The sequence below is a fragment of the Struthio camelus genome, chromosome 10 (assembly GCF_040807025.1).
Source record: "Struthio camelus isolate bStrCam1 chromosome 10, bStrCam1.hap1, whole genome shotgun sequence".
NCBI lineage: Eukaryota > Metazoa > Chordata > Aves > Struthioniformes > Struthionidae > Struthio > Struthio camelus.
The window spans coordinates 10,851,165-10,878,589 of record NC_090951.1 but is presented as its reverse complement, the minus strand read 5'-3'; the positions used below and the strand labels follow the sequence as shown (position 1 = coordinate 10,878,589).

General features: G+C 37.8%; 1 protein-coding gene across 2 annotated transcripts in view; it reads right to left on the bottom strand.

Moving 5' to 3' along the window:
* Positions 1-27,425, bottom strand: part of BEAN1 (brain expressed associated with NEDD4 1) — a 74,449-nt gene that overhangs the window by 32,196 nt on the left and 14,828 nt on the right. For both annotated transcript variants that reach the window (XM_068955872.1, XM_068955871.1), the window contains exon 3: positions 26,411-26,545. In XM_068955872.1, coding sequence (XP_068811973.1) covers positions 26,411-26,545 — 135 coding nt within the window. The remainder of the gene's footprint in view (positions 1-26,410; positions 26,546-27,425) is intronic.

Genomic DNA, 27,425 nt, shown 5'->3' with positions numbered 1-27,425 from the left:
ATTGTCCTATGTCTCCCTATGCCTTTCTTTTAAGGGGACTTGAAGTTTTTACAATAATTCAAATGATTTTGCAATGTTGTTATTCAGCGTCAAGTGAATCACCATGTTGATGTCAAAGAACATACAAAGCTTATAATATGACTTAAATTTTCTGTTGTATCTGTGAAAGCTACACCAGTATTCACCTGCATAAATTAAGGCATTTTCTCATACCATTAAGAAGCTTTTTCACTCACTCAGATTTGTCTGACTAGGACCAGGATTTCTATATAGACAGCTGCAGGAATGTCAATAATTGCAAAACTGATATTGATTCATGGAGCATTTTCAATCGCCTAGTCTCTTTGTTGCTAGAGAAGCCACCAAAATTCAAGGACATTGAAAGATCTATAGAAATTAAATTACTCAGACATTGCTATTCTAAAAATGGGGGAAATCCCCCCTATCTTTAAAACCCTATTATTTACTATAGAAGACTCATTTAGTCGGAGGATTGGCAAACCAGAGTACAGGATGTGCCAGCAGCAGCAGCAAAATATCGTTCCATAGATGCGCTGTGCAGTGTCTAGGGGCTTGCTTGATGCACCTCATATGCTCTGCCCTCTCCAGTATTTATATCGGGCCTGCAGAGCTGAGTCAGGCTCAAAGGGAAATAGAAGGTTTGAGCCAGGAAAGGCCTGGAAAAAGTAACTTTCCACCAGCTGAAAAGCAACAGTGTTTCTCCTGGAGTAGCATAAAACTCTGCCACCTTGCACACGCAGCTTGTTTTTGTAGCCACCAGGTGGTTCTTCCTCAGTAAATAATATGATATTCGTGGCTCTTGCATTTGAGATGGTAGAGAAAGGACTTAGAACAATGTGGGGATTAGGAAAATGTATTTACTTATTCACCTTTCTATAAAAAACTGCAGTGTGTATATCCGTATATTTTAAATGTGGTCTCTGCTTCAAGGCTAGTTTCGGCATAGGGTAAACATTGATAGCTGTTAGAGATGAGAGGTAGCTACACCTTCCTATCAGCTGAGAAGCTAAAAGGGATTCTCAGTTGTCCCCAAAATGGACTAAGAAGGACTGATACTGACAAAGGTATTGAGGAACATCACTGTATGCTGCACTGTTTTCTCTCCAGGCAGTTAGAAGTCTAGGCTGTGGTTATTCCTCCCTATCCTCAAAACTCAGACACTTATTATTTTCAAAGGCGATTAAAAAAATTTTTTTTATAAAGGAAGTAAAAATTGCAGTGTGTATTGTTGTACATTGCTACCGAATAAGATTGAGTGAGAGTAATAACAGATGCAGACTAAGACTAGAACAAAAACGTTGCCTTTTTTTCTGTGAGCACACTGATTCTTAGGTTGGACTCTATTTAAATAATTGCATGTTATGGGAAAGTTAATTAAATCTTGATGTACGATGGTTTTATAAATCCCTTTGTAATGAACGGTGTTGCACGTATGTCAGAACCTCTGTTACGCCCACGTAGCATGCTTGAGATTGCCTTAACTGGAACACAGACTGTTTTAAAGCACAACTAGCTTTTGTGGCATTTTGAACAAAAGGGACAATTGTTCAGTCCCAGCAAATGAGGGTGTCCTGCAGGGGTGACTCTAATAAGACTACCTAAATAAAAGCTGTTTTAGGGATACTGCTTGGAGCAAGAGAGAGAGAGAAGTACCATGCATCTTCGACCTTGCACTAGTGATGTTCACATCAGAGACATGCTTTGTGTACTTTGTCTAATGGTAAAGGTCAGTAACTGTTGTTCTTGCAGTTTATCACATAACTGTGATTTCATCTCTGTACATAATTTGCTATTTTGTATGAGGCAGAATGATCTTCCTTTGACTATTATCCACTACTGCAGCATAAATTGACTCTGGATTGTTCCCTGAGCCCTGCTAACTCTTAACATGCCTGTGTGCACGCCGTTTTCCCTTTCTTACTTTCATTAATGCTTATGGTGGAAGTGTGTCCATTAAATTGTTCCCATTTACACATGGGGGAAAAAAAAGGAATGTTTGAAAAATGCTATGTGATTCTTGGGGGAGAAACTAGTATTTAGGCTGATGGAAAATCCTCTTCTACTTACTTTCAAGTGTATGGGCAAATACATATGGAGAGAGCTATATACAACTTTGTAATAGAGAAGGAAGTCATTTCTGCCCTTGTTTACCCTGGTCATGGACAATTGCAAAAGGATTTTCATTTGCATACTTGCTGTCAGCAAGGATTTTTACAATTGCAGATTAACAAATTAAAAAAGAACCAGACTTAAAAAAAACAAAAACAAAAAACCCCAACTCTCTTCAGTTTCCTCTTATCTGCCTTAAAGATTTATTTTATCTAAGTGCTGGCAGATAAATTATGCTGTTAGATTCATAATGAGGCCAAGAGGATTCACATGGTGTGAACAATAAGGTATTCAAATTAACTAAACTCACTTTCTCCCTAACAAAAGTATCTATTACGTTGTAGTCCTGTAATGTAGGAGAACTCATGATGTGCTTCACTATGAGGGTGATGTAAAAAGTTCATATTAAAAGGAATTTATAACCATCTCAAAGCAATCACTCAACTTGGGTACGTAAATTGCATGCCCCTGCTCTTCTGTGGACTGTTATTTTCATAAGATAGCTGGATATGCAACTACTTCAAATCAGATGTAAATGTATGAACAAACTTAGTTTCTTATGCATGAATAGGCTGATGTAAAAGACATTTAAAGATTAACAGCAAGCTGAAAATTTATTGTCCTTGCATTAGTAGATAATTATTTTTTGTGAAGAAACTGACAGCATGAAAACAGCTCCTATTTTATAGGATACAGTAGAAATGCAATGTATGGGCTGGAAAAAAGTGAATGCTATTCTGAAAGAGGCTTATTCGTGAACGTGATGCAGCACTGAAAGGAATAAGAGGGGAAAAACAGAGTGCTCCAGGATTACTAGAAAAAAATCAAATCCTAGCAAAATACAATGGGATCTCTGTCTGTGGTGCTGGAAAGTGTCTTCATAATGACCTTACAATTAAACACTTGCGGAAAATCCCTTTCAGCAGCATTAGAGCCAGAGAGGTAGAAAGGCAAATGACAGCAACCATGATCAAAACCCAGGCCCAAGAAAAGCTTTGAGCTTTTTATCCCACTGATCTCCACAGGTCACCTGTCCAAAGTCTAGTTACCAGACGTGCAGCTGGAATCTGGGATGTCTGCCAAGGAGCACCAGTCTGTTTCAGAGTTTTTAGCCAAATGAACTAGCCAACTGAACAACACACATATGGAAGCCTTTAACTTCAATTGCTTACAGTAAGAGCAATGCAATGACCAATTAGGTTGTTCAAATTAAACAAAAACAAGCTTAAGAAAGACTTTAAAATTTAAAGTAGACTGTTTTCTATTTAAAAACTCTTGTGCTTTAATATAAATATGAATTCCTGATTTTCGTAAGTGGAAAATGAAATATAGTAACTTGATGTAAAATGCCAAGGTAAGACTCTATTAATTAGTAAAAAGCTAATAATTTTAGATCTATCTGACAGACATATTACGAAGTAAACTCAGAATTCCCCTATTGCCTCCAGGCAAGTCTGAAATAATACGTTACCTTGGTGGAGGAAACAAACAGCTCTTTCTCACAATTTGTAAAACATGGATTTCACAGCATATTCTAAATACAGCTCTACAGGCAAAATGTCCAATCAGAATGACAGAGGAAAGTGGATACATTTTTGATATTTTTATCAAAAGTGCCCACCATCCTTAAGCTTGAGGGAAGATATTAAATGGGAAAGGTTTGAAAATTCTGTATAAATCAAATAATTTATTAAACTCTTTGTTCTTGTCTTGTGCATCACAAGGTATCTTGAGGGGTCATGAACATCTCCTCCTCCATTATAACTAAATCAAGAGTGGCAGGAGTGTCTTGAAATTGTACTATACAGACATGCTGTTTATGACTTGGAGAAGGGGAGAGGCCCTGCCTTTCATCACAAATCACGAGGGCAATGTGGTTGGTTGTTTTGTTTTGTTTTTTAATTAGTGGGCGTAGAGGGACAGATATCAATTATTTCCCAAGGAAGCTAAGAACACTATGCACAAGTAAAATCCTGTTTGAACCCATGCCTTCTTAGGTAGTTTCTGCACTGGTATTCATTGGAGAAATGTGTTAGAAATGCTAAAAAGAACTACAGTGTTTTACAGAGCTACACCTGCAGCCTTCTGTTCAGCCTGTGTGTACTGTAGCATTACAGTTGGTTGTAGAGGCCTTAGTGAATATCATACAGTACAGGGACTTTCACTTTAGATCCTATCTCTATTTGATCTTGTTTTTGCTGATAGCGTGTGATATAGGAAAAATCACACTGTTTGGATTATTAAAATAATTGACGTATTCATATTTACTGTCTCATTTGATAGTACTATCCCGTCAAGTCCTAGGGATGAGATCACAGATTTTCTAACTAACAGCTGCTGCATAGTTTCCTAAAATGTCAGATTTAAGGGGTGGGCCAAGAAAGACAAGGTTGATTACAAAAACAGATGGCCTCATTGCCAACGATATACCTGAGCTTGCAAGGCACTGAATACTTGTGAAGGTGTGGGCACCCTTGTTGATTCAAGAAGTGCTAAGACTGTTCAGTGAGCTTTTTGATTCTGAAAGTCACTGCTCCAGTTCATTTCTTGTGTTACTTGCAGATAAATGCTACCTGTTGAGAAAGATTAGAGACAGCCTAGTATGTGTGTTTATCCCTTGTGTTCACTTTTTCAATGTTTGATTACCTGGAAACTCTGTAGAGACACGCACATCAACCATAGAAAGTTACTATGCCTCAGATAAAAAGTGGTAAACAAATGCATAATTTATTCATTTATGATACCCGTCGCAGTGATTATTGACTATGAATTATGGCCCTATTTTGATGATTTTGGCACAAGATGTTTTTTTCACTGACTATAAAGTAGATACCACTGATGGAAGATGGGTAATCTAATTTTTTTTGCACTGCTTCTACTCTGCCTGAAGAAGCCTTCAGTTTCTGAACTATTATACGAGGAATCAATACACACATGTTCTGTCAAATTATCTTGTGCACTGGATCAGTTATTTGCTCATCTTTTAATTATCTACAAACATGAAATATTTAGAAGCAGACACTTCACTGAGGTAGGACTCCAAATGAGCAGGCTGTTAATAAGATGTGCTGATGGAATGTCATCTTCAAAACTGCACTCGCACCCGTTTTACATACACGGTTGTATCTGTACTTATATGCTTGATCATGGCATGAAATCAGATCAATTATTTGTCCATGCAAGCATCTATACGTAGGACCATAATTCTAATCATTAATTGCAAGCTTACTGAATTAAATTTGCAATCTTTCTGTTTGTTTTGGTTGTTTCAACAAATGTTCTATTTTTCTCCAGTAGAATTGTGGCAAATTACTTACAACCTTAGTAATGCTTTTGTTTTAGTAACAGACTGTTAGTAACAGAAAGCAAATTTAAGCAAAGAACTCTAATTTTGAGGCTTTGCCTTGTTTTGGACCTATAACAGTTTTTATTGTAGTTAATATTTTTGAATAAAGACAGTATAATTATTCTTCATTATTGCATTGAATTAAAGAATTACAAGTGTAGAGAAGGGTTCTTGAACCTTGGAATAACATGTATTTGATTTCTGTCACATTTGCTTTAGATGAGGCTTCTTTTGGGAGACAGTGCAGGGAGGCATGGGAGGAGGCAGGAAATCAGGGAGGACGTGGTAAGGAAACCCCAGTCTGCCAGAGTGAAATCTTTGCTTTTAAAGACCATCTCCACCAGTGGTTCCGTTAAGCTTCATCTAAATAAAAATCCATCTAAATTATTTGTCCTAATAGGTAACACTGAAGAGCCAATGAAAACAGGAATGCCTCTTCCTCTTGCTCCAGCGCCTTGCACAGAATAGTTTGTTTCAGGGTGGCCAGGAAGAAAATGCACCAAATCTGACACTGCCCTATTCAATCTTCTTCTAGCACTCACCAGCTACAGTACTGGAGTTGTCAGTGCTCGGGTATATAACCTCTAAGAAAAAATAATAAAATAAGTTTAATAAGTGTTCCCTCTTGTTCTTTCATCTTGTTCTGCCAATAGTAGTTTCAAAGAAACTAGAGTTAGAGAGGTCTTAAGGCAAGGCAGCCTGTCTTTCTGTTGTTTAATAGTTCAAATGTTGAAGATTCCACAGCCTCCCCAGATGATTTATGAGAGTGCTTAACTACCTTTGTTTTTGATGCTGTGGCCTCAAAGGCAACTGAGATGAATGAACAAGTCTACAGATCAAAAAAGTGGGATGCTCAGAAATGAACATACCATTAATGTAACAAGCTAGATGGAATTTCTGGAGCAACTGATGTTAACATAAAGAATTAAAAGAAACTTTTACCTGGATACAAGAAGGCCACGACGCTAGTTTTGTACCCAGTGTTAATTTTCAAGGTCAGAGGTATACGCTGCTTGAATGGATAAGGAAAAAGGCTAGGGAATGACAACTTAAAACATGTTATAATGTATAAATATGAAAAACAAATGCCCAAGGATAAGGACTTCTGATTTTGTAATTTTATTCCTTTTATATTATTCATTTCTGCTGAAGAATAGGAAGAAAGGAACATTTTAAAAACAAGGGGCAAAATTAACAGATTGGATCAGGTAGTGGAGATGATTTGTTTCTGCAGTTGCACAAATAAAACTATTTAGTTCTGAAGTAAGGGATCAACGCAATTTATAAGTAGAATTGTACAAGATAAAAGGGGCACATTGTCTAAATAGTTGTGTAGAACTTGGCAATATTAGACTTGCAACGCTTTTTAGATGGTATAGATCGAGGAAGAAAAACGTGGGTTATAACTACGCTCTCGGTCACTTATTTGCACGCTAATGAATTTGGAAAAATAAATACAAGTCAAAAGTATTTCTATTTCTAAAAAAGTGAAACATTTCATTGGAATATTTCAAAGATTGTATTCAGGAAAAAAAAGTTAATGAAGTTTTGCAAGACCACTAGGAATCCCTACTGTATTTCACATGAGACCTGCTGCAGGATACCCTGTGTGTGAGGCAAAAAACGCCATGGCGTTTCGTGATTTTTTTTCGCCCCTCTAGTACTTAAACACAAACACATTCTATTCAAGTGGGTCTTGTTGCCTTTTGAAGTAGTATTTCATCTCTGAAAGTATAAATGTTTTCTACTTGCATTCTTTGTGCAGGATATGGTAAAAAAAAAGAGCAATCTAGGTTTAGAGGTCAAAGTACCACACACAGTGGGAAAGCAGTGAGTTTTTTTCCTCTCCTCCATAAAACCTCTGCTACAGATCATGTATTTTACAGTAAGGGAGAATTTGTCTTTTAATCTATAGCCTTTTAGTCTAGACAGTCATTTCTATTTATTTTATAGAAAGGTTTGTCCTCAAAATGTTTAACAACTAAAAGATATTATTTTAGTATTATGATTTTGCATTTGATTCTTTTTCATGTTTGAGACTGTCAAAGGGTGGTTGTCAGGTTACAATTTTCACTGAAAAGACAGGGAAAGCAGCAGAGAGCCAATTCAGTTCTTTTTAATGTAAACACTCTTCCCTGTACTGAGCAGCAGGTTAGACTGAAGAGTGCAATAAAGAAATTGCAGATTCATGGGAAGTTACACTTAACATTGATATTAAAGAGTAAATATTTGGTATCTATTTGACCCATCAAAAATGCATAGCGTGAGCAAAATAAACCCAGTAGGATGATGGCTTTGGAAAAGTGTCTTTGCCTTTTCCTCTCTTGTATTATATTACTAGTAATTCATATTGTTAAGGTGAATGCTCTTTATTTCCTGGTGCCACTCTCTTTGATATTCAGTGTTTCTACTACAGATTGGAAATGGTGTGCTGAGGTGGCTTTTTCTGACTCTACTGACCTACTTGATGGTTCATCAGCCAAAGAGAACTTGTGCTCCATGACATGAGTATTACTTGACATAGATCAGGTTTACCATAGCGATATTAATGTCACGTGGAAAGGAACAGTGTCCACTGGCTGCAGAAAATGCTGTTTCTTGTCATTTAGTGATATAAATTCTCCTTAAATAGTATAGTCTGGGTTGGATGTCACTCATCCCCAGTGCTGGAATCTGGTTCACGGTTTTGTTGGTGTTTTTTTATCAAGACATTCTTTCACCTTGATTCAATTTTTTGCTCATTTTCCAGATGTTCGTTATCATACTACAAATAAAAAAACCAGATGATTTGTTGTAAGGCAACCATATAAATTGTCAGTGTGGAAGGACAGAGCTGGGAAGAAACACTAGACTTATACATGCAATATTTTCAAAAATTTAAGAAGTGCTTAGCTGAACTCCATTAGAAGTTAATTCTTCTAGGCCAGATTTTATCTTGTTCTGCTAGCACATGCTTATCCCTTTTCTCCGCGTTGCCTGGGTTGTGTGTCAGTCACAACAGCAATCCCTATACGCTGGGAATGCAATATTTTTCCTTACCCTGCTGTGGTTAGCATGTTGAAGAGGACAGGCAGAAGGCAAGTTTGTGGCTTTACCTGCTATGTGTGCCAGCTACAGATAGCACCTGCAAAGGGAGTAGTGGTAGATGCGCTCACTTGATGTGCCCAGCGATCCTGCAAGGGCTTTAACAATCAGCCTCAGAAGGAAGCATTAGGGTTCTATCAGCCCTGGCTCTCAGGTCTTGTGATGACATCAGAATCTCAGCTTTCCTTTAAAAATAAACAAAATGAAAAAATTCCAACAATAATTCTAGCCCTCATGTCTAAGAAGAAAGTTAGAAAATGTGAGCTGACTGCATTGTTGCTCCTCTGAATTGACTCGCAGGCTGCAATAAAAGCTTGTGTCCAATTCTTGTGATCTAGGAGCTTGTGTCCGATTCTGGTGGAATTTTAAGAGAGAATCTTACGCGGTTCTTGAGCTAGGCTGATAAGGTGAGCTGGAATGGTGATGCGAGTTGGGGGAAGAACGTCATTGTCACTACCTCAGCCAGATTAGTCCTCAGTTTTCTCTACTTCCTACAGGTTCCAGCCTGACCAACCGAGAAAAAAAAAAAAAGCATAGGGGTCTAAGGAGGGAGAAATTCTTTCTTACCCAGACAAAAGAGGTTGTGTAGAACAGTTGTAGAAGTTGGTGGGAATAGCTTCAAAGACCCTGGGTTATCCTCAGTTTTAGAAAGCATGGCTCTAGCCTGGAGGGAACTTCACAGTCCAGTGAGTGCAAGACCCTGGCTGCTGTGGTAATGAATATGGGCATACTGGGTATTGTTAAAGACAGGAATACCAGAAGAACAATGATATCCTGAAGCTATGGGACATAACTGCAACTATCTGTTTCAAAATAAAGGTAACAGGGCAGCTCTCCACTAACAATCACCCATGCTACTAATTCTGGATTATCATCTACCTTATCCACTGTATCAACATTTGTGTATATTCTTGGCCAAAAACAGACATTATGTGTTTAATTACTGGTGTTCAGGAATACTCATGGACAGAGAGCGTTACTTAGGAGAAAGTGAATTAACAAACAGGGAATAATAACTGATTATTCTTTGTCATTTCACACAGGTCTGAAGAGATCAGGGAATTGAATCCTTTGTAGTTGCAGCCCTACTAGATTGTTCTAGAGGTTTGCTTTCTTAGTGCTGAGGTGGCAATGTTGTTGCTCAGGAAGAATGAGCTTTGCTTCTCATTGGAAGTCTGGATAAAAGCTAAGCAGAATATTATTTGCTGAACATAAGGAAAGCCAAGGAACTTAGGCATCACCATCAGATAGAAAGAGGCTTTTGCCGGGGGAAAAGAAACATGCAGAAGAGAGCTACAACAGCATTTGTGTGTATGGCACAGAGGTCAAAGCCTGGTTTAAAAGGATTAGCCACCTTATCAAAAAAAGCAATCCTGTTTGCAGTGCGCCATTTTGGCTCAGAGGCCTGGGAAGAGTGGAATGGATTGCAGCTCTGGGCCTTACCAGTATGTGGAATATTTCACTTACTCTGAATATTACATAACAATTGTGTGGAACCTCTTTCCATGGTAGGGATGTGGTAACATTTGTGATGGATGTCTTTTAATCAATGGAATATTTCACTAGTCTTATTTACTCTATAAACACTGTCCTTTGGGTTCTTACTCAAGATAATTTAATATGAATACATCAAGCCTGTAACACTCGTGTCTGCCTCCTACAAATGTGTATGCATATATTATCACAAATGGGTGCTGTGCTGTGATGCCAAATCAAGGTTAATATGAAATCAGTTTGCCTAATGTCAGCCTTAATCTTAGCTTTCACTTTATCATCCTTTACTAAGAGCTCTTCTCAGTTTTGTGAGCAAGTTCTGCTGATAAAATTAGGCTTTTTTCACTCCAAACAGCAGACTGAAACAAGGTTTTCATGTTTCTATAAAGCACTAGGAGAGATGCTGGCTATAACGAATGTTTTATTTCTGTTTGGTGAATGCCACTTTGCCTGTGCTTTGTAACTGTGGAGGAGACTAAGGATGCATGCTTTCCTTCTGATAATACATGGATGCAATAACCACTGATGGGACTGGACCCAGAGCAGCATTACCCCCACATAATTCTGATGCCACAGCTACCTCATTTCTGTAAGTAATATTTAGCAGGGGCTCTGTGACTCCCTATTAAGGGGCATGTGGCTTTTTGATGGATTACAGAAGCAGATTCTGTGGATTTATTTTGCATTGTGTCAGCTCCCTGACACAGGGCAAAATAGAGAGAGGCTTACATACTGGGAGGATGTGGTACTTTTGGACTTTGCAGTGCAATGGACAGCTGGGTGAATGGAAGCTACCATCTATATGTCAAACGTAGTTTCCCCTGCCCCAGTAGAAAAGATCAGGAACTTAGCTGTTTCAAAGGGAGGGCATGGTATGAGTACTGAGGGGTAGCATGTTACCAAACATCTACTCATTATGATCTTAGTAATCTGTCATGTGGCAGAGAAGTCAGTTTCTCAAGCACCAAATGATAAAATAAATGTGCACAATTTCAGCACATCCATCCTGTGACTTTTTTTCGTTTGTTCAATCATGAAATCCCATGTTGACCTCTATTAGTACACGTATGGCAAAATTCTGTCAGAAGAACATTTTATTGTATGCCTACTTAAAAGGCCGGTAATGTTCAATTGCATTGCAGTCTCCTGAGGGCAGCTGGTCGCCCTAACTGTGTGGACTAACATACCAGTGAACTTGGGTAGACTGAAGTTTTAACTGAATGTGTTTCTGAAGTCAGTAACCAAAACAGGAACTCCTTTACTCTGTTGTTCCTTGACTTGACTTGTGATTTAAATTAAACCCAATTGGCCCTTGCTGCACCACATGATCTGCGTCTTAGGGTCTGTGTTGTCATGTTCTAATTCTGCATATTTTTCCTGCACTTTCTGTGACCTTTGGAAGAGGCATACATTATCAGCACACTGTTTCCTTAAGCTGAGCAATTATTTTTGATGAATATTACATGGGTTTTATTAAGACAGAAAACAGGAAAAAAAGAGACTTACAATGGAAAAATGTTTTTTTCTCTTGATGCTTTCATTTCTTCAGCACTGGGGATTGCTGTGCTATTTCTTTTTTGTAGTGAAGGTATGGCACTTAATGTCTGTTAGATTTTTTCATATTTTGCTTTATATTCCTTGAAAACAAACAGCCCTAAATAATATTCCTCTGCTATTTAGTATATTTTATTTTTATCCTGATGGTGTTTCCTTTTTCTAGACAGTAAAAGTTAAGGTGTTACAATATACGTGTCTTATTCATTTTTACCACTAGGTAAGACTTTCTGCCCTTCTCATTATCTCACATTCCAATGAGTATTTCCAGAAGAAATTCCTCTAGTTTTTTGCAAAGCCTGAGTATTCTGAGTATTATCACCAATGTAGTATAAGAAAATATTTGGAGCCCAATCAAAGTTTGTGGATTGATCTCACTGTATCTTATTGAAGTAATGAATCTGTCTTGTATTTTCATTGACTGACCTCTTGGTTTCCATACAAATTATGTATTCCTACATGTTTCTACTATACTATGTTATATACTAAGTTCCTCGTATTGAGAATCAGGATTTCCTGAAGCAAAGTATGTGTGAAAAAGAGCTAGCGGACCGGCACAAGGACACAAATATCATTCTCTTGGTATTAAACTAGTCTCAGGAAAGAGAAATGAATCTCTGCACTGCTGGCACTGAGCCAACAGTTTCAGTCTGAGAGGAAGGGAGTGAGAACAATGAATGATATTTGTAATCCCTTGGCAAATGCAAATAAGTTCTGTGTCTCTTTCGTCTGGAGATTGCTTCCCTGAGTCAGTGGGGTTCATTTACATTTCAGTGACACCTACAAGATTTTTGCCAACACAGCTTATTACTGATTACTGCAGTGTGTCAGTTCTGACATTTTTCTTTCCTGGGAGAATCCCCAGAATGGCTGTTAATGTTCTTGTTTAGTCAGAGATATGTGGCTTCACTAGATGAGGCATATACAGGCAACACCAGCCTAACTATTCTTGCCCCCTGCCTGACAGAGCACCATTCCCTGAGTTACACCAGCACAACTTTTTATGGCCATGGCATGAAGCACATTGGAGAACTGAGTTGTGTGAATAAAAACCTTCCACATGACAGCTTTATTCTGGAAGCAGGATCAGCACCTTGACCTTGTTCCTATACACAGGATCAATCTCCAGAGACAGCTTCCAGAGTAGATGCACAAACTGCTACAGCAGCATGGCTCAGGAAGAGCCACGCTGCAGTTGTGGGGCACATCTATGAGCACTGAGCGGGCAGGAATGTCCTGTACAGCCTTTCTTTCAGAGCACAGCCTTCCTCTCAGAGCACAGCCTCAGGTTTTCAGGCTCCTCAGTGAGGTTAGGTTTTTTTCATTATTTATTTATTTATTTATTAGCAAGGTTCAGCTCTCCAAGAGGCACATGATTCAAATTCAAATCAATTCAGCACTCCTAGGGTTAGACCCTTTGCAATTCTAGATCTTTCCTAATTGCCCTAAAGTGTGATATATAAGCATGCTCAATTCCTGACAAAAGTACCTTTTTCCCCAGGTAACTTTTATGGCAGATGCAGTGTTAGAAAGATGGTGAAGGACTTAATCAGTGTTTAATTCATTTATAAACAGCATTTAGTTGTTCTGTGAATTACTGTTGTTTATAAGATTGTCTAACAATGCATAGCAAGATAGATAAGAAGAATATCTTATTTTTTAGCATATGTCTTTTTTCTGCCCTGCTTATGTATTTATATATAATTTGTATTTATTTGCCACTGTTCTCTCTGGAACAAAGCCTGGCAGCTATAAATACTTCTCTTGCAGTGTAATGATACGAACAAGCCTCTTCTGTTAGGCACTCAAATGACACCAACCAAATCATTTCAGTCATGACTGAAGGCATATTTGAATCTAGAACTTTAAGGAGGCTTTCTGTCCCCTGGCTCTGCTGAGTGTTTTTCTATTTGCTCGCTGATGTTTTTCATCTTATTTGCAATTCCACTGCATGTAGTGTTTCCCACTAATTCTTATTTTATAAAGCTAATGTGCCAAAAAGGTTGATTCTGCTGCTTATATAGAAGAAAGAGAGTTTGGACAAAGTAGTTAGGTCTCAATTCAGGAAAGCACTTACATGCATACTTAATTTTATGTGCCTTTAAATGCATGCCTGATTGTATTCATAAAAAAAATTTCCAATTCCAGGAGCACTGAGACACATATTCAAAAACTCTATCACTGTTTTACCTATTTACATTATGGGAACAGTATCTGCCCAGCTGATGGGCTCTCTTTTTCTTGTCTTTTTGAAAATTTGTGTTATAGACATACACTGCTTACATAATAATAATTACTGAAATACTTAAAAGTAACCTTTTCTGAAATTCATACACTTCTCATTACAGATTAAGGAAAAGGCATAGTTGAGACAACTCTCTAACAAGATTAGTTCCATTTCTGTGCTTGGGGGTTTACGCAGCAGCCTTTGGCATGCTACCTTGATAGAAACTTTCCTTTTAAACCTCAGTTTATCTTCCAGTAAAAATGCAACTGTACAAAGAAATGTTTAATATCTTTCAAAAATATAACAATTATTCTAATCATTTCCCACTATGGAACTGGAAGAATTACTAGTTAGTAATTCTTTATATCCTATCACATAATTTAGTATTCTTACCTCTGTTTTGAAAATAGCTGTATTTAGGCAGAGTTGTGCATTTTGCAAGTTCATGGGGCAGAGGGTCATCATCAGAACTACTATCTCATTTCAGGAAGACCTTGCACTGACTTCTTTGCTTGATACTACTTGATTATACTCCTTTCTTAAGGCTACTGATTAACATTAGCCATTCCTGATTTCTCTTGCTAGGAGGCAGAGGATGCCAGAACAATGTAGGCTTACCTTTTATGTTTACTATATGTCAGATTTCTGTGCTCAGTTATAATCAAAACCTCTATTCTTTTCAGTTACATGCTTATGAAAAGATAAGAGCTGTCAAACTAAAGATGCATAATAGAGAAAAAAGTTCTGCTCTAATTAACAATTACTTGAGGGCTATTTAAATGATCTTCAGTGTTTGTTTCTCCTTACAAGAGTTGGTGGTATGTGATTAGGATTTTTATATCAGGCAAGATTAACAAATACTAACCCTTGGCAAGCAGTATTATATGCATCAAATAAAACTTCATATGAGCAAATAAAGTGCAAAATATGCTGAATAAGCATAATGGCACAGGAAGACATTGCTTTTTAAATTAGTCCCTTGAAAGGATAAATGAAAGTTGTAAGAGAAGAGGATAGCGTTGTCACTACATTTGATAATCCAGATTAGAATAATCTAGCACATGAAATTTATAAACAAACCCAGCAATTGCATTTCCGTAGGCAATAAGCTGCATATTGTTGTAACAGGGAAATAGCAGACTAATTTCCACAGCAATCTAGATTCTTCTAATAAAACTGAAGTAAATTTTACAAATTCTCCAAGGAACTGAAATTTAACTCCAGGCTAAAGCATCTTCTTCTGACAAAGCAAACAGAGAAGAAGTGAGACTAAGAAGAGGCAGTGAATTCTGAACTTCTTAATTCCAAGATAAAGATTGTTTGGATTATCATTACAATGAACAATCCGATGTCTTAAAAAGCCCAAATTAGTTAGCTGCATCATAAGAACTGATTTGCTAGGGTGCCCCCAAATTAGAACCAGGTACGGTTTTCTTTTCCTTTGTCTTTTTTTGAGATGCCTTCAGCCTAATAAAGACGCTTGTATTATAAAAGTTTTTCTGAAATTAAGGAATATCATTCTGTTCCTTTGTAAGAGTGTTACTGTGCCTATAATATAGCAATTTTCAAAGCAAACAAGCGTATTTATCTGCATTTCTTGGTGAAGAAGCTAAACTAAAGGAAGATGAAATGATTTCTCAGGAAGAAATTGGCAGAATCAGGCCAGACTCTGGTTCTCCTGAGTTCAGAGTTCTTTCCTTTAACATAGTGCCCCCAGCTTGCGTTCTGTGCTTGTTTCTTTAAACGGTCACCAAACCCAGGTTTTATTATCTATTTCAACAGGTAAATGGTGCATAATAGTATCACACAGATTAAGAGCAAGTATTCACCTGCTTTAGGAACTTCACTTAGCAGCTTACTTTCGGCATCAAAGCTCTCTGTCTCCCGTATAGGCAGTAAGGACTGACTGGATGCCTCTACAGGGCAAGCTGGGCCACTTGTGTCAGGCAGTAGCTTGGCTCCACTATGAGCCTGTCCCTCTCCATTGACAGCATAGAGTACATGAACCCCTACTCAAATGGGCTGAATACCCTCCCCTGAAACTGTCTGCAAGGACTAGGAGAAGCCTGGATACAAAGTTGCAAGGAGATTGTGAAATGGCAAATTCTTTTTCTTTATATGGAATAACTTTACGAGGACATCTAATAGATTTAATCTGGAATGAATGGAAACAGAAGAATGTATCCATTAGGTTAAAATGTAGTATTTTCTGTGGCTGTTGTCACCCTGTTATTTCAAGAGCCATTATGTTCATGTAATAGTTGTTTAAAGCACAGAACTGTGCCTCTCTTGGAATCTGTAGTGTCCAAAATCACAGTCTGGATAATATTCAAATAAACTTTCCTCAGTAGTCTCATCAGTAGATTCTATTAACTATCCTAGTTAACTCAAGGTGGGATTTCCTGGCGAAAACTCTCCATAGGCAAGATTACCTACATAGATTTCATGTAAAGCTGAGTACAGAGTCTTGTAGATTATTATATCAAATGATCTATGATACTTAATGGAAGTGCAATCTGTTGCATTATTTGTGGAGATGCAGCTTTTAGAATAAATGCAAACCTGGCTCCTGTTAATAACAGCCTTAAGTAAAGTATTCAGGATAGAAAATTACTTTAAGTTTTTGTGCAATGTTTAATTATTTCAATGATAAAAAAAGAAATCAAGTCAAGTGACATGAAAGGCACTTAATTTCTTCAGTATAAAAGATTCCAGCCATATTGCACAGGATATGACTCTCTAGCATTGGTGGGGTAAATTCATTGGTTCCAATGAAAATGCGTGTATAAATTTGCAGCAGAATATGAGCCTTTCATATTACTTTCTCATGAGTTCAAAAAGGTCTCTAGATAGATAATACAGCCTTAAAAAGAGGAAGGAGGCAATCTGAGATGCTATAAAATAGCTTAAAAATTTGTGTGCAAATAAGTTTCTTTTCTAAAGGGCTGGCTAGAGGACTGAAAGGAGAAGAGTAAGTAAAGGCAAGTACATTTTAAGGGCTAAAGGTCAACACTCTTTTGCTGAGTATATTTTCAGAGAAATTTATGGTTAACCCTTGAGCAAAGATTATGCATTTGATTTCCTCTTATGAGAAGGGAAATATTAGCTTGTTTTCTCAAGTGGAACAAATCTATGCATTGCTTTTCAGGGCAGTTTCCCTTAAGTACATGCAGTACAATGCTTTTGTTAAGATTTAGCAGTAGCTCTGCTTCTGATTCAAGAGGATTTAACAGCAAAACATCACTCTCAGGTCAAGCTACGAAAACAGAAGTCCAAGAGAGAGAGAAGAAGAGAGATGTAAAAACCCAATTGTTCATGAGGCAATTCTGGATGACTGAAACAGGAAGGATATGGAAATTTATTCATACTGGAAATACACTTTAAATAGTTCATGTTCTTTCCCATTAGGTTAAATTTCATGGTTGCTGCACATTAAATGAAACACTTAAGTGTTTTGCATTTTAAATGCTAAAATTAAGCTCCTGGAGTGTGCTAAGGAAATAACTCCATTGTGCCTTTAAAAGCTGAGACAATAATTTACTATGGAAGGTAGAAATCTAATTGACTTGTGAGGACTTCTGATCTCACCATGTGAAATGAATTCCTGTTTTACTTTTGAAGATCTACCCCTCTTTTACGGGGTAGATCTGTATGTGTTTATGTGTATACACACATCACTTATTGCTAAGCATATGCTCTTGGGTTGAGTAAGAATCATCTCTACAGATGCACACACATAGCTTATCAAGCTGTTGTTGATTACTGTGATTTCATAAACAGCATTTTAGGACTAAGGTTCAACACACAGGCTCATAGTATTATTCTCATATTATCATAATGTCTAGAAGCCATATTTAGGAAGCTGGATGTGTGAGGTGCTACAAAAAGAACAATGATTCCCTCCTCTCCAAAGAACTTATTCCACATACTTGTAGTTTGGTCCACCACTTTTTTAAGGCTTTTCCTGCCAAAACTATGGTTTGCAATGACAATAGCATGCATGTTTCCATTTTTATGTAGTATGCTACATACATGATGGAAATCTCTCCCAGACTGTAGCCCCATTGAAAGTCCACTCCTACTCTCAGTAAATACTGTGGATGTTGATGCTGAGGACCCAACATTTTCCTGATTCCCTCCCAGCCTGAACATTTGCTTTGCCGTGGTTAGCTATAAAGCTTTTCCCATACATGGCTAGCTCTGAAAGGATGTGTAAGATACTACATCCTGCCTATAAGCCCTCTGAAATCTTTTTCACTCTACCTTAAAAAGGATATGCTGAATGTCTCTGCCATTTACTTATGTTTATACAAGAAGTAACAATGCTCAGAGTTCCCGTGTGACTTGATAGTGCCCACATTAGCAGTGGACATGCTCAAAATACCGTGGCTTCATTCTTGTCTATCTTACACCAGTGGACCATAACAGATTTCGGTGAGGTACACGCTAGTGTAACTGGGGCAATACAGTTGAGAAAGAGCTGTCAGTTTTGTTTTAACTCGTTGCTAGGTATTTGTTTCAGGAGGAGTCATTTCTCCTTTGCCCTTCCCATTTCTGAGGTCTTCGTTATATCTGTGGCTGATATAAAGCTCTCTCTTATTCAGAGTTTGTACTGATACCACATGGTGGTGGTTACTGGTACAGGAAGCCCCCCTTACAGACACTACAGTATCTGGTTTTATAAATGCTAGAACAAAAGGTTCTTATTTTATTCCCTTCCAACTACTAAGTAAGTGAATCCAGAATATTAGCTTAGGCATTAATGACACAGTGGGCAGGAGGTGATTTGAAAGTCATTTCCCCTTCACTCTACCATTAGTCTGCTTCAGTGGTTGATGTGCTGCCAATGTTTTAAGAAGTAGGTCTCACACCTTCCCCTTGGCTTGTAACAAAGCCAAGATTCCCTGGGGTGAATGTACACGCATACTGAGCAAGTAGAATAGACTGAGGAACTTCGTTGTTTGTATCTCCATTTGAAGAAAAAATGCTTTCTCAGGCCAGCAAAGAAAACTGTTGGACAAATAAACTTCTAACAGGTGTACTGTGGAAAATCTTTATGTCCCTAAAAGCTGTACCAAGCACAACCTATTGTGATTTTGGATTCTATAATCTGAAGTTGTGTGTGTGCTTAAAGGCCTGAACACTCACGCCAGAATCACTAGTTTAAAGGTAAGTTTACCAGAAAGGATTTAGTCCACTCTAAAGCAAAAATGCCATGCTTCTCTGATGTATTTTTAAGAACCAGTGGTTGATAGGAATGATTTGCCAGTTTCCAGACTGATGGGATAATTTCCTCAGGGGAACACGAAAGCCAACTCTTCCTTTCACTGCGGTGGCTATATTTTATCCACTTCTCTGGGTGACTGTTCTATAACATTACTTGATAGTTGAGACTGAATTGCTGTTTTGCTTTAGCTTTGCCAAATGCTGAGCAAACAAAGTTGCATGTGATCAGATTCTCTGGGAACCCCTACATAGTTATAGTCCTCAAACACTGAGTAATCTCCAAAGCTGACAAACTTGTCTGTGACTAGAAAGGATTAAGTACAACTGTTGCTGGTCCTGACTGTAGGGTTTTAATGGAGAGTGCTACTCAGAAGCACCTGAAAAGGTTCTCAGTTCTCATGCATCAGTTTGATGCATGTTGACATAAGTTTGGAGGTGAAATTATTGGATGGACTTTTAAAAATGATTCCAAAAGATGTGTGTGTTCTTTATGATTTATGGGTTGCATAATCACTAGTTCTCTGTAGTATCAGCTCTACTAACAGGCATCTTGGGTTATTACAAAGCTAGAAGTTGGGAGAAGGATGTTGAACAAAAATAAAATGGAAAGAGTGAAACAAAATAATACAGTAAAGTGTATTTCCAGCATTGCAAGTCTTCTTGGACTTTGATAAACATTCCATAGTATAATTAAAAAAAAACCAAACCTAGACATCTGCACACTAAGTGACAGTATCACCAGCTGCATGGTAATGTAATTAATTGATCCTATCACAAAAGTGCCTTGCTAATTACATGGAAAACAGTTTTCTTGTGAGTAGTACTCATAGGATTCAGACACCTGCTATCCTGTTGCCCTCCTGTGCAATATGCTTATATCTTTTAATTCTTCCATTGGAAATAAGGATTGCAATACAAATGGCATTTATGGACAATTCCTTCTATATATAGTGCAACATTTGGGCCTCTTGTACACAGGAATTTTTAGGCTCAGGAGGTAAGCTTGAGCCTACCTCCTCACACTCAAGCTGTGACCAAGCTATGCTTCTACCAGAACAGGTGCTTGAAAGCATTACCATCGTCTGTATGATAATTTTCCTCCTTTTGCCTAGGGGTTACTCTCCCCATAATTCTTCAGGTTCATATAATACTTCCTAATGAGCTGTAGGCAAAATCTGATCAGATAATTCAACTCTTCTAAATGTAAAGCTATCCTCGCTGATGTTGTCTTTAGCCCAGATTAGAGAGCACTCATTATAAGCACTCTGTTGGCTGTATTATGAGGATGATTCCTTCTAGTTGCTGATGGTGGTACCACCAACTGTGGTGGTACCGTCTTTATCTGACAAAGAAAAATATGGAGAAAATGACAGAGGAAAATATCTGAAGAAAAACATCTGTCTACAGCTGCTGAATACAGCAGATGAAGAACTAGACGAAGAACTGTGCACCACTTAAGTTCCCTTCAGATCTTAGTAAGATTTAACGCTAAGTGGTGCATAAGCTTTTCACTGCCCTCCGCATCATTTCTGGTTATAAGCACAAAAGCATTTATGAAGAAAAAACACTAATCCAAAAATGACTTACTATAACCAACAGAAAGGGATTTAAATTCCAGCATATCATGCTTTTTTCTTTCTATAACTGAGGATGACTTTGAGGAAGGCTGTTTTGACTGACACCTGTAAGGGTGGAATATCACTTTATTCCATTATATTTATGCTGAAACTATTCATTTGTGACATGATAAAAGTGAAAATTTAACTTGTGTATACACTCATTTTACATTATGGTTTATGATGAGAATTATAAACGTGCATCGCAGTGGAAACTCATTTCAAAACCATCTGCTCAGCATCCATTGAGACTTTTTTAGCTAAGGAATACCGTATTGCATGGCAGAGATTTGGATTATAGCCGCCTTTTGTTTGGGCTTAAAAAATCCCCTGACAGCAGCTGTTTCTTTCCTCCTCCTTTCCAGTTAATTCATATTAACTACAGGTAATAATAGGCTCTTAGGCACACTAGTCATCTGCATTCTTAAATACTGACTAGTGAAGACACTGCTGACTACTAGCATTTTAACACTGTGGTCTGAAAGACTGGCTAGAGGCAGAAAAGCGTTATCCTCTTTAGGCCTCTGTTTTTTCTGGATTTCAAGTCTTTCCCTAGAAGGTTTTCTCTTTAATGATTCTGTCTAGATTTCCCTTTAATAGTTCTGTCTCTGCTCTAAATTCTCTTGCCTCAGAGGACCCCTTCTTGAGCAGTTCCGACTCAGAAAATATTAGGCTAGCCTTTGTCCTTGAAGAAACAGAAACTTAGCAGAAGGTCAGAATTCTCACTGGGAGTTTGGGGATAAGGGGATGGAATGCAGGTGCAGCCTCTAAGCATAAGCAGGAAGAAGATGGCCATACAATTTTTGCTAGTGGTAGTTCAATATCTTTGGATCTATAGTACTATACACTTCAATGTCTACAGTATGTTGTTACAAAAGAAGTATAAGTGACTTAGAGCCAGGTATCAAAAGGTTTTTAGGTTGTTGCAATAAATGTCTACTTTTTTTTTTTATATAGCATAATAGTGTATATATGTATATGCTGCTAAGTATATATACATTTATAGTCCCTCTTGTGCCCCTTTAAATTAAAAAGATTAAAATTGTGACAATCCCCTAATCTTCGAAAACATCAAAATAAGCAACAACAGTCTTGTGTAACAGATCTGTACACATTCTTAATCAGTGTCCTTAAGCAGCATGGCAAACTCATTCCAAGGACACAGAAAATACGTAAGAGACAATGCAGACCAGCTTTAAGGATAGCTGTTAAAAGCACTTAAACAGAGAAATATGTAATGAGGGACCTATGCTTCCTTCTTGTTACCTTCTTACTGATATGAGAGTTTCATAAGAACTAGATGAAGGCTTTTTTTGCCAAAAATAAAAAGAATTAAATTTCTGAATAAGGATACCATCAGCTGTAAAGAAAACATAACAAATTTGAGATGAGAAAGCATAATGGTAGCTCATATGTAAAAGTCTGATGTTTTTATTTATGCTTTATAGCTTAAGGGTGTAATGCTTTAAATGATTATTGCTTTCAGTGGGCATCCCAGGTACTTGGGTCCTGCTATGAAATTCTAAAACATATTAGTATGACTGTACAAATTTGTTTGAAAGAAAGATCTTTTCTAACCTATAGGCCAAATATTCAGTTGGCTACTAACCTTGGTGATTCAGAATGATACATTTATGTGTAGGTTTATATTTTATCCTACCATGTGCCTGCAAATGAGAGTTTTGCACTATTGCTGTGACTGAAAATGTACTTAATTACAAATTAGTAAAAAGTGAAATGTTAACACCTGAGGCAGAACCAGTATAATCTTCCTTAAGCACATAATCCAGTTTTCTCATCTGCTTTTGATTGTGTTAATTTACATAGAATTGCTGTTTACACGTAGAGATGACATTTTCACTACTTCGCAGAGATCTCATTAGACTTTTTTCCCCATAAGTGATTTGTTATATTGTGTTTGTGAAGCTGAATGAAAACTCATTTCCCATTTTAGCCTTCTGAATTAGAAACAAGGAACTGAAAATGCTGCAAACACTGATTTAGCTACTCTTGCTTATATCCAACAAAGTTATTCTCACATGGGAAACAAATTCAAGATAAATACAGTAATGACCAACAGTCTAGACATGGAGGGTCGTGTATCACAGCTTTTATACTTTTAAACTTAACAGACACGAGACATGTTCCATAGACACCATGCTGAACGGTTGCTCCAGGAGCAATGCCAAGTAGAGGAGGACAAGGTGCCTCAGGGGTTGCTTCTGCTCCCTTGGTTCCTCCGCCCAGCTTGTGAGCCCTGCCGTAGCACAGTACCATTGCAAGCCAGGGAGGAAAGTACTGAGACGAGGGCCCTCTGCAACCCCTTGCTGCGTGTGGCTCAAACACCACAGATGGTACTTATGTACGGGATGCTATATGTTTATGGGTGAGCATATGTGTGTACATTTACAGTTATAAGTAGACTGTATAAGTTTGGTCTTGATATTAACTTGGAAAGCCTTTTGGGGATAAACTTTCTACAGTCCTAGTCTTACCTTTACTTAAATTACTAATTTTTACACACTCATCTGAAGTATCTCACAGTAGCATGAGCACTAAGAGCTACCTGAAGAAAAGAATACTCCTTAAACAAAATATGGCAAGAAAGCTGGTGACAGGACTAGTAGGTTTTTTATTCAAGAGACCTTTCTTCCTATGAGCTATTTTTGTCCCAGTTTCAAGATTTGAGGTGGCTAATATATGCAGATAGGATGCTGCAAGTAAATTGATAGGTAATAAATAGTTATATATAAATAGTAATAGATGAAGGAAGGAGCTTTGTACAATAAATGTCGCTAGGCCTAACTTCATCCGCAAAGAAAGCTCACTCTGTACTAGTTACTTTCATTCTGCCATGTGTTCAGCTGTTAGCATTACAAAGCAGAAATAAGAGCAATAAGTAAATAAATAACTTAATTCAAGTGGAGTGGCTCTATCTCACAAATCTATAGAAGGAAAGACAGTAAAGAAGATACCTATTTGTATAAATGTATACGTACCCACACACCCTTATTATATAATGTTATCTACAGATAAATCACAAGAGGATTTTTTTTAAACGGAAGTACTTCATTTTCACGTGTTCACATAGCCACATCTTCAGACATGACTTTCCAGTGTCTAAGGGCAAATGTAAATCTGTCAACTTTTGAACTCATCTAGCTGTTATCATGGCCTTGTCCTTTATTACTAGGTAGTGGTGCTACATGAGATGGTATTAGACTGACAGTATAATAGTTCTAATTGCATAGTTTTTGTGTAGATTTTCTGTTGGTGTTGATCTTCTAACAGTTCTTGCTGCTATCCAGCAAAACCAATACATGATAGAGGTGCTTTGGCACCTGTCTTGTCTGAAATGTTTCTGTACCTGTGAAGTATATATGAAGTAACAGATGTTAGCGCCTCACTGGATGACACACTATGCTTAAGTTCAGCTGGGAACAGTAAATCAGTCTTTCCATTGAAAAATAATGAGTTTTTCCTCTAAGTAGTTTTTGATTTGTGTGTGCTCCTGCAAGCATTGCAAATGATCTGTGGGTTTTGTAGTATTTTTGAGCTCTTAACTACCATAACGTGTTCAGAGCCAACCTGTGACTATTTGACTCTATTTTATCAACCAACACGGTTGTTAGCTTTTTCTTATTAGTGCTGAATTGACAGCTTTGCATTTAGAAAAAATATATATATTTAAATATGTTAAAGAAGAGTCTGTTGTCACTTACTACTTACTTTATGCACATATCTTTATCAAAGGGCTGAAAATAATGCGTACTTCTGCAAGATGCAAGTTGCTGGAAAGCTTTTTATGTGATCTGAAAATCCTACTGCACAAATATGGAATGAGTTATCAGGGATTTAGTCCAATAGGTTTCATTTGGAATGATTGCTCAACCTCAAGGTTAAAAATCAACCAGCCAAACAATTTTTCCTGTCTTATGGGACATGCAGGCCTTATGAATGTCCTGTAGATAACACCTGGCAGGACCTTCCTTTCTCTCCTTTCTGCCCTCCCAGTGGAACACTGGATGTTGTAGGACTTATTTATGTGTGTAATACAGGCAAGATGTAGGACTGTCAAAACTGATGTGTTCCCACGAAATCTTCCACTCCCCCCAGCATGCTTGCTCAGAAAAAATATGGCTAGTTCTCATCTCTGCTGATTAGATTAGCAGTTAAGAGCATAAGAACCTGAGGTCTTGCCTAGATTCAGGTCTTCTGTGTCCTCCCACACATGTAAAGTGTAGCCCTTCTGAATTCTCAGCTATAAACGCAAAATCTTTCCATGCTCTGTGGATTTGACCTGTGTCCTGCTCTATTTAATGGACTATGATCAGTTCTGCAGAGTGCTTGTGTTGTATGAATGCTTTAACTCCACTGTAAAGCCAAGTACTGTGTTGCAACAAGTGCAGATTTGCAGACAGAAACAGTTGGTGTTGAAGACCTGCTGTCTACACTGTCTGTGTTTCCGAGGGTTTTACTTTGGACTAGCCTTGCTTTGCATCTGTGGATCTGAATGCCCCTTAGAGGATGGTGCTCATCAGGCACACTCCTGGAATGTGTTTTTTGGTTTCCTTTCATCTGAAGTGTATTGCCAGTAGCCATGAATCTGCTTTCAGTGTATTGCCAGTAGCCATCAGTCTGCTTCCCCTACAATAACTTCAAGCCTTTCTGCAAAATTGCAGCTGTGTTCTTCTGTGCACAATGTTGTGTTAACTCAAAAAAACCCAAAGTCAACAGGTATTGCAGGCAAATAATTCATGACAGCAGTACATGATTGGTCCTGTTTGTACGTGTGGAATAATTTGCCTTCTCGGATGTTGCTACTTACAAAATGTATATATTAAAAGGAAGGTTTCAGAGCTAAAACTGTAGCTTGAAATTAGCAAGTTAACGTCATGAGCAAAAGGTATGAACAGGAATGGCTCAGACGGTTAAATCACCACGTGCTACTGCTGAGACTACAACTGACTTCTGTTCTTCAGAAATTCTCCAGCTCATCTTTGAACTTATTTGTTCAAAATATGTTGAAAATCTGTTTCTAAAACAAATGGCTGGAACTAGTTAGGTGTTTACAATAGTTACCCTATGACTCCTTTAAATACACTGGATATCTTTGATTTGACAGTAATTCTCTCCCCCTGCCCAAATATTACTTTAACATCTGGCAGTTTATTTATTCACATTAACATTCACATTAAATCTTATTCACAAGCCTTATTCATAGCATCTCTTATTCACCTTAAGCTTAGCCTAAATTTAAGCTAGGCCTCAACTTAAGCCAGGCCTCAATTTCCAAATGCTGACTGCCCAGCCAGCAGTCACTGTTTTGTAGTAATTTTGTAGTGCTGCCAGTATTTAATTGTTTCTGACAATAGCCTTTTTTAGGCCTTCTCAGTGTTTAGATTACACTTTTTTTTTTCTTTTGAAACTGCATTTTAGAGCAGCATTCTTCACAACACATTAGCGTAATGAATTTTGAGTAGGACCAAATCTTCCATTCCTACAACTGCTAAAGTTTGACTGCTAGATCACTTGAAATCAGCATGCAACAAAAATGTTTTAGACATATAAGTAAGTAAAACCCTAAATACCCACATCCTTGCAATAACAAAACCGGAACATATCTGATATATAGAGCAGTATACTGTTACAAACACAGATTCAGTAAGAAAAGGGATTTACATTCATAGGACGTTTTCTCATAATTTCGGAGGAAAGTGAAAGGTAACTCACTTGAACATGTTAGTTTGATGGACATGTAGTCTCTGCCACAGTCCTTCTTATACTGACAGCGTAGCCAGTTTAAGAGGCAGAGTCCATTACCACACTGTAGTTCTTCTTTTTTACAAGGCAGAATGCTCTGTTCATCTGAAAGGAGGAGAAACAATGGATGACTCTGTGTAATAGGCACCTCCTTCCTGAGTAACAATGCCCCGACCTACTGAAAGTCAGTCTTAATGCTTTTGAGAGCCCTAGGGGGATGAAAACACACTCTCTCTTTTGTCAGCTATCGAAAGGGTCTGAGACTCAAATACTTCGTATACTGTTGTTGTTGTTGATCATTTAAATAGTGGCAAAATATACCAAAGAAATCACTAGGGTAGCATATTTTAAAAGCACCTAGCTTCCAAGTCACTTACATGCTTTAATGAGCAAAACAAAACAATCCATCTTTGCCCCAGCTTGATACACAAAACAGACGAATGAAAAAAAAGGTATTTGCTATCTTGCATAATCCTGAAGGACTGGATTAAGGGCTATTTAGCTGTGGATAAAAATTTCTCATGCTTCCTTTCCAGTTTGACAGGCAAGGATAGGAACTCAGTCTGGTACAGTGGAAAGGAGTTTTTGAATAAACCCTTGGGCAAATCGGTGGAGGTAATTACTCAGGTCTGGTTTGCAGAGACATTAAAGACTATATAGCAGGCCCTGCAGCTGTGTGTGTTACGCCACATACTTTGACTGGTGGCTGAGTTGAAAGAATGAAGCCACTTCCCAGGACTAGTGCTGATTCTTGGGGGCTGAGTGAAAAACTTAAATCATACACCTCTGCCTGGAGAGGGGAAAAGTGTAAGTTTGTCTTATCCCTTGATAGTGTGCTAACACTCCTGTTATCTTTATACATACACACATGCATGAACATTTATTTCCTGCTAAAGAAGAGATGATACCAGCCTACTCCTGTAACTTAAGAAAAGCAGAGTTTCAGGCCTTGTCACCCTTACAAAATATATTTGGGTTTCAGCAG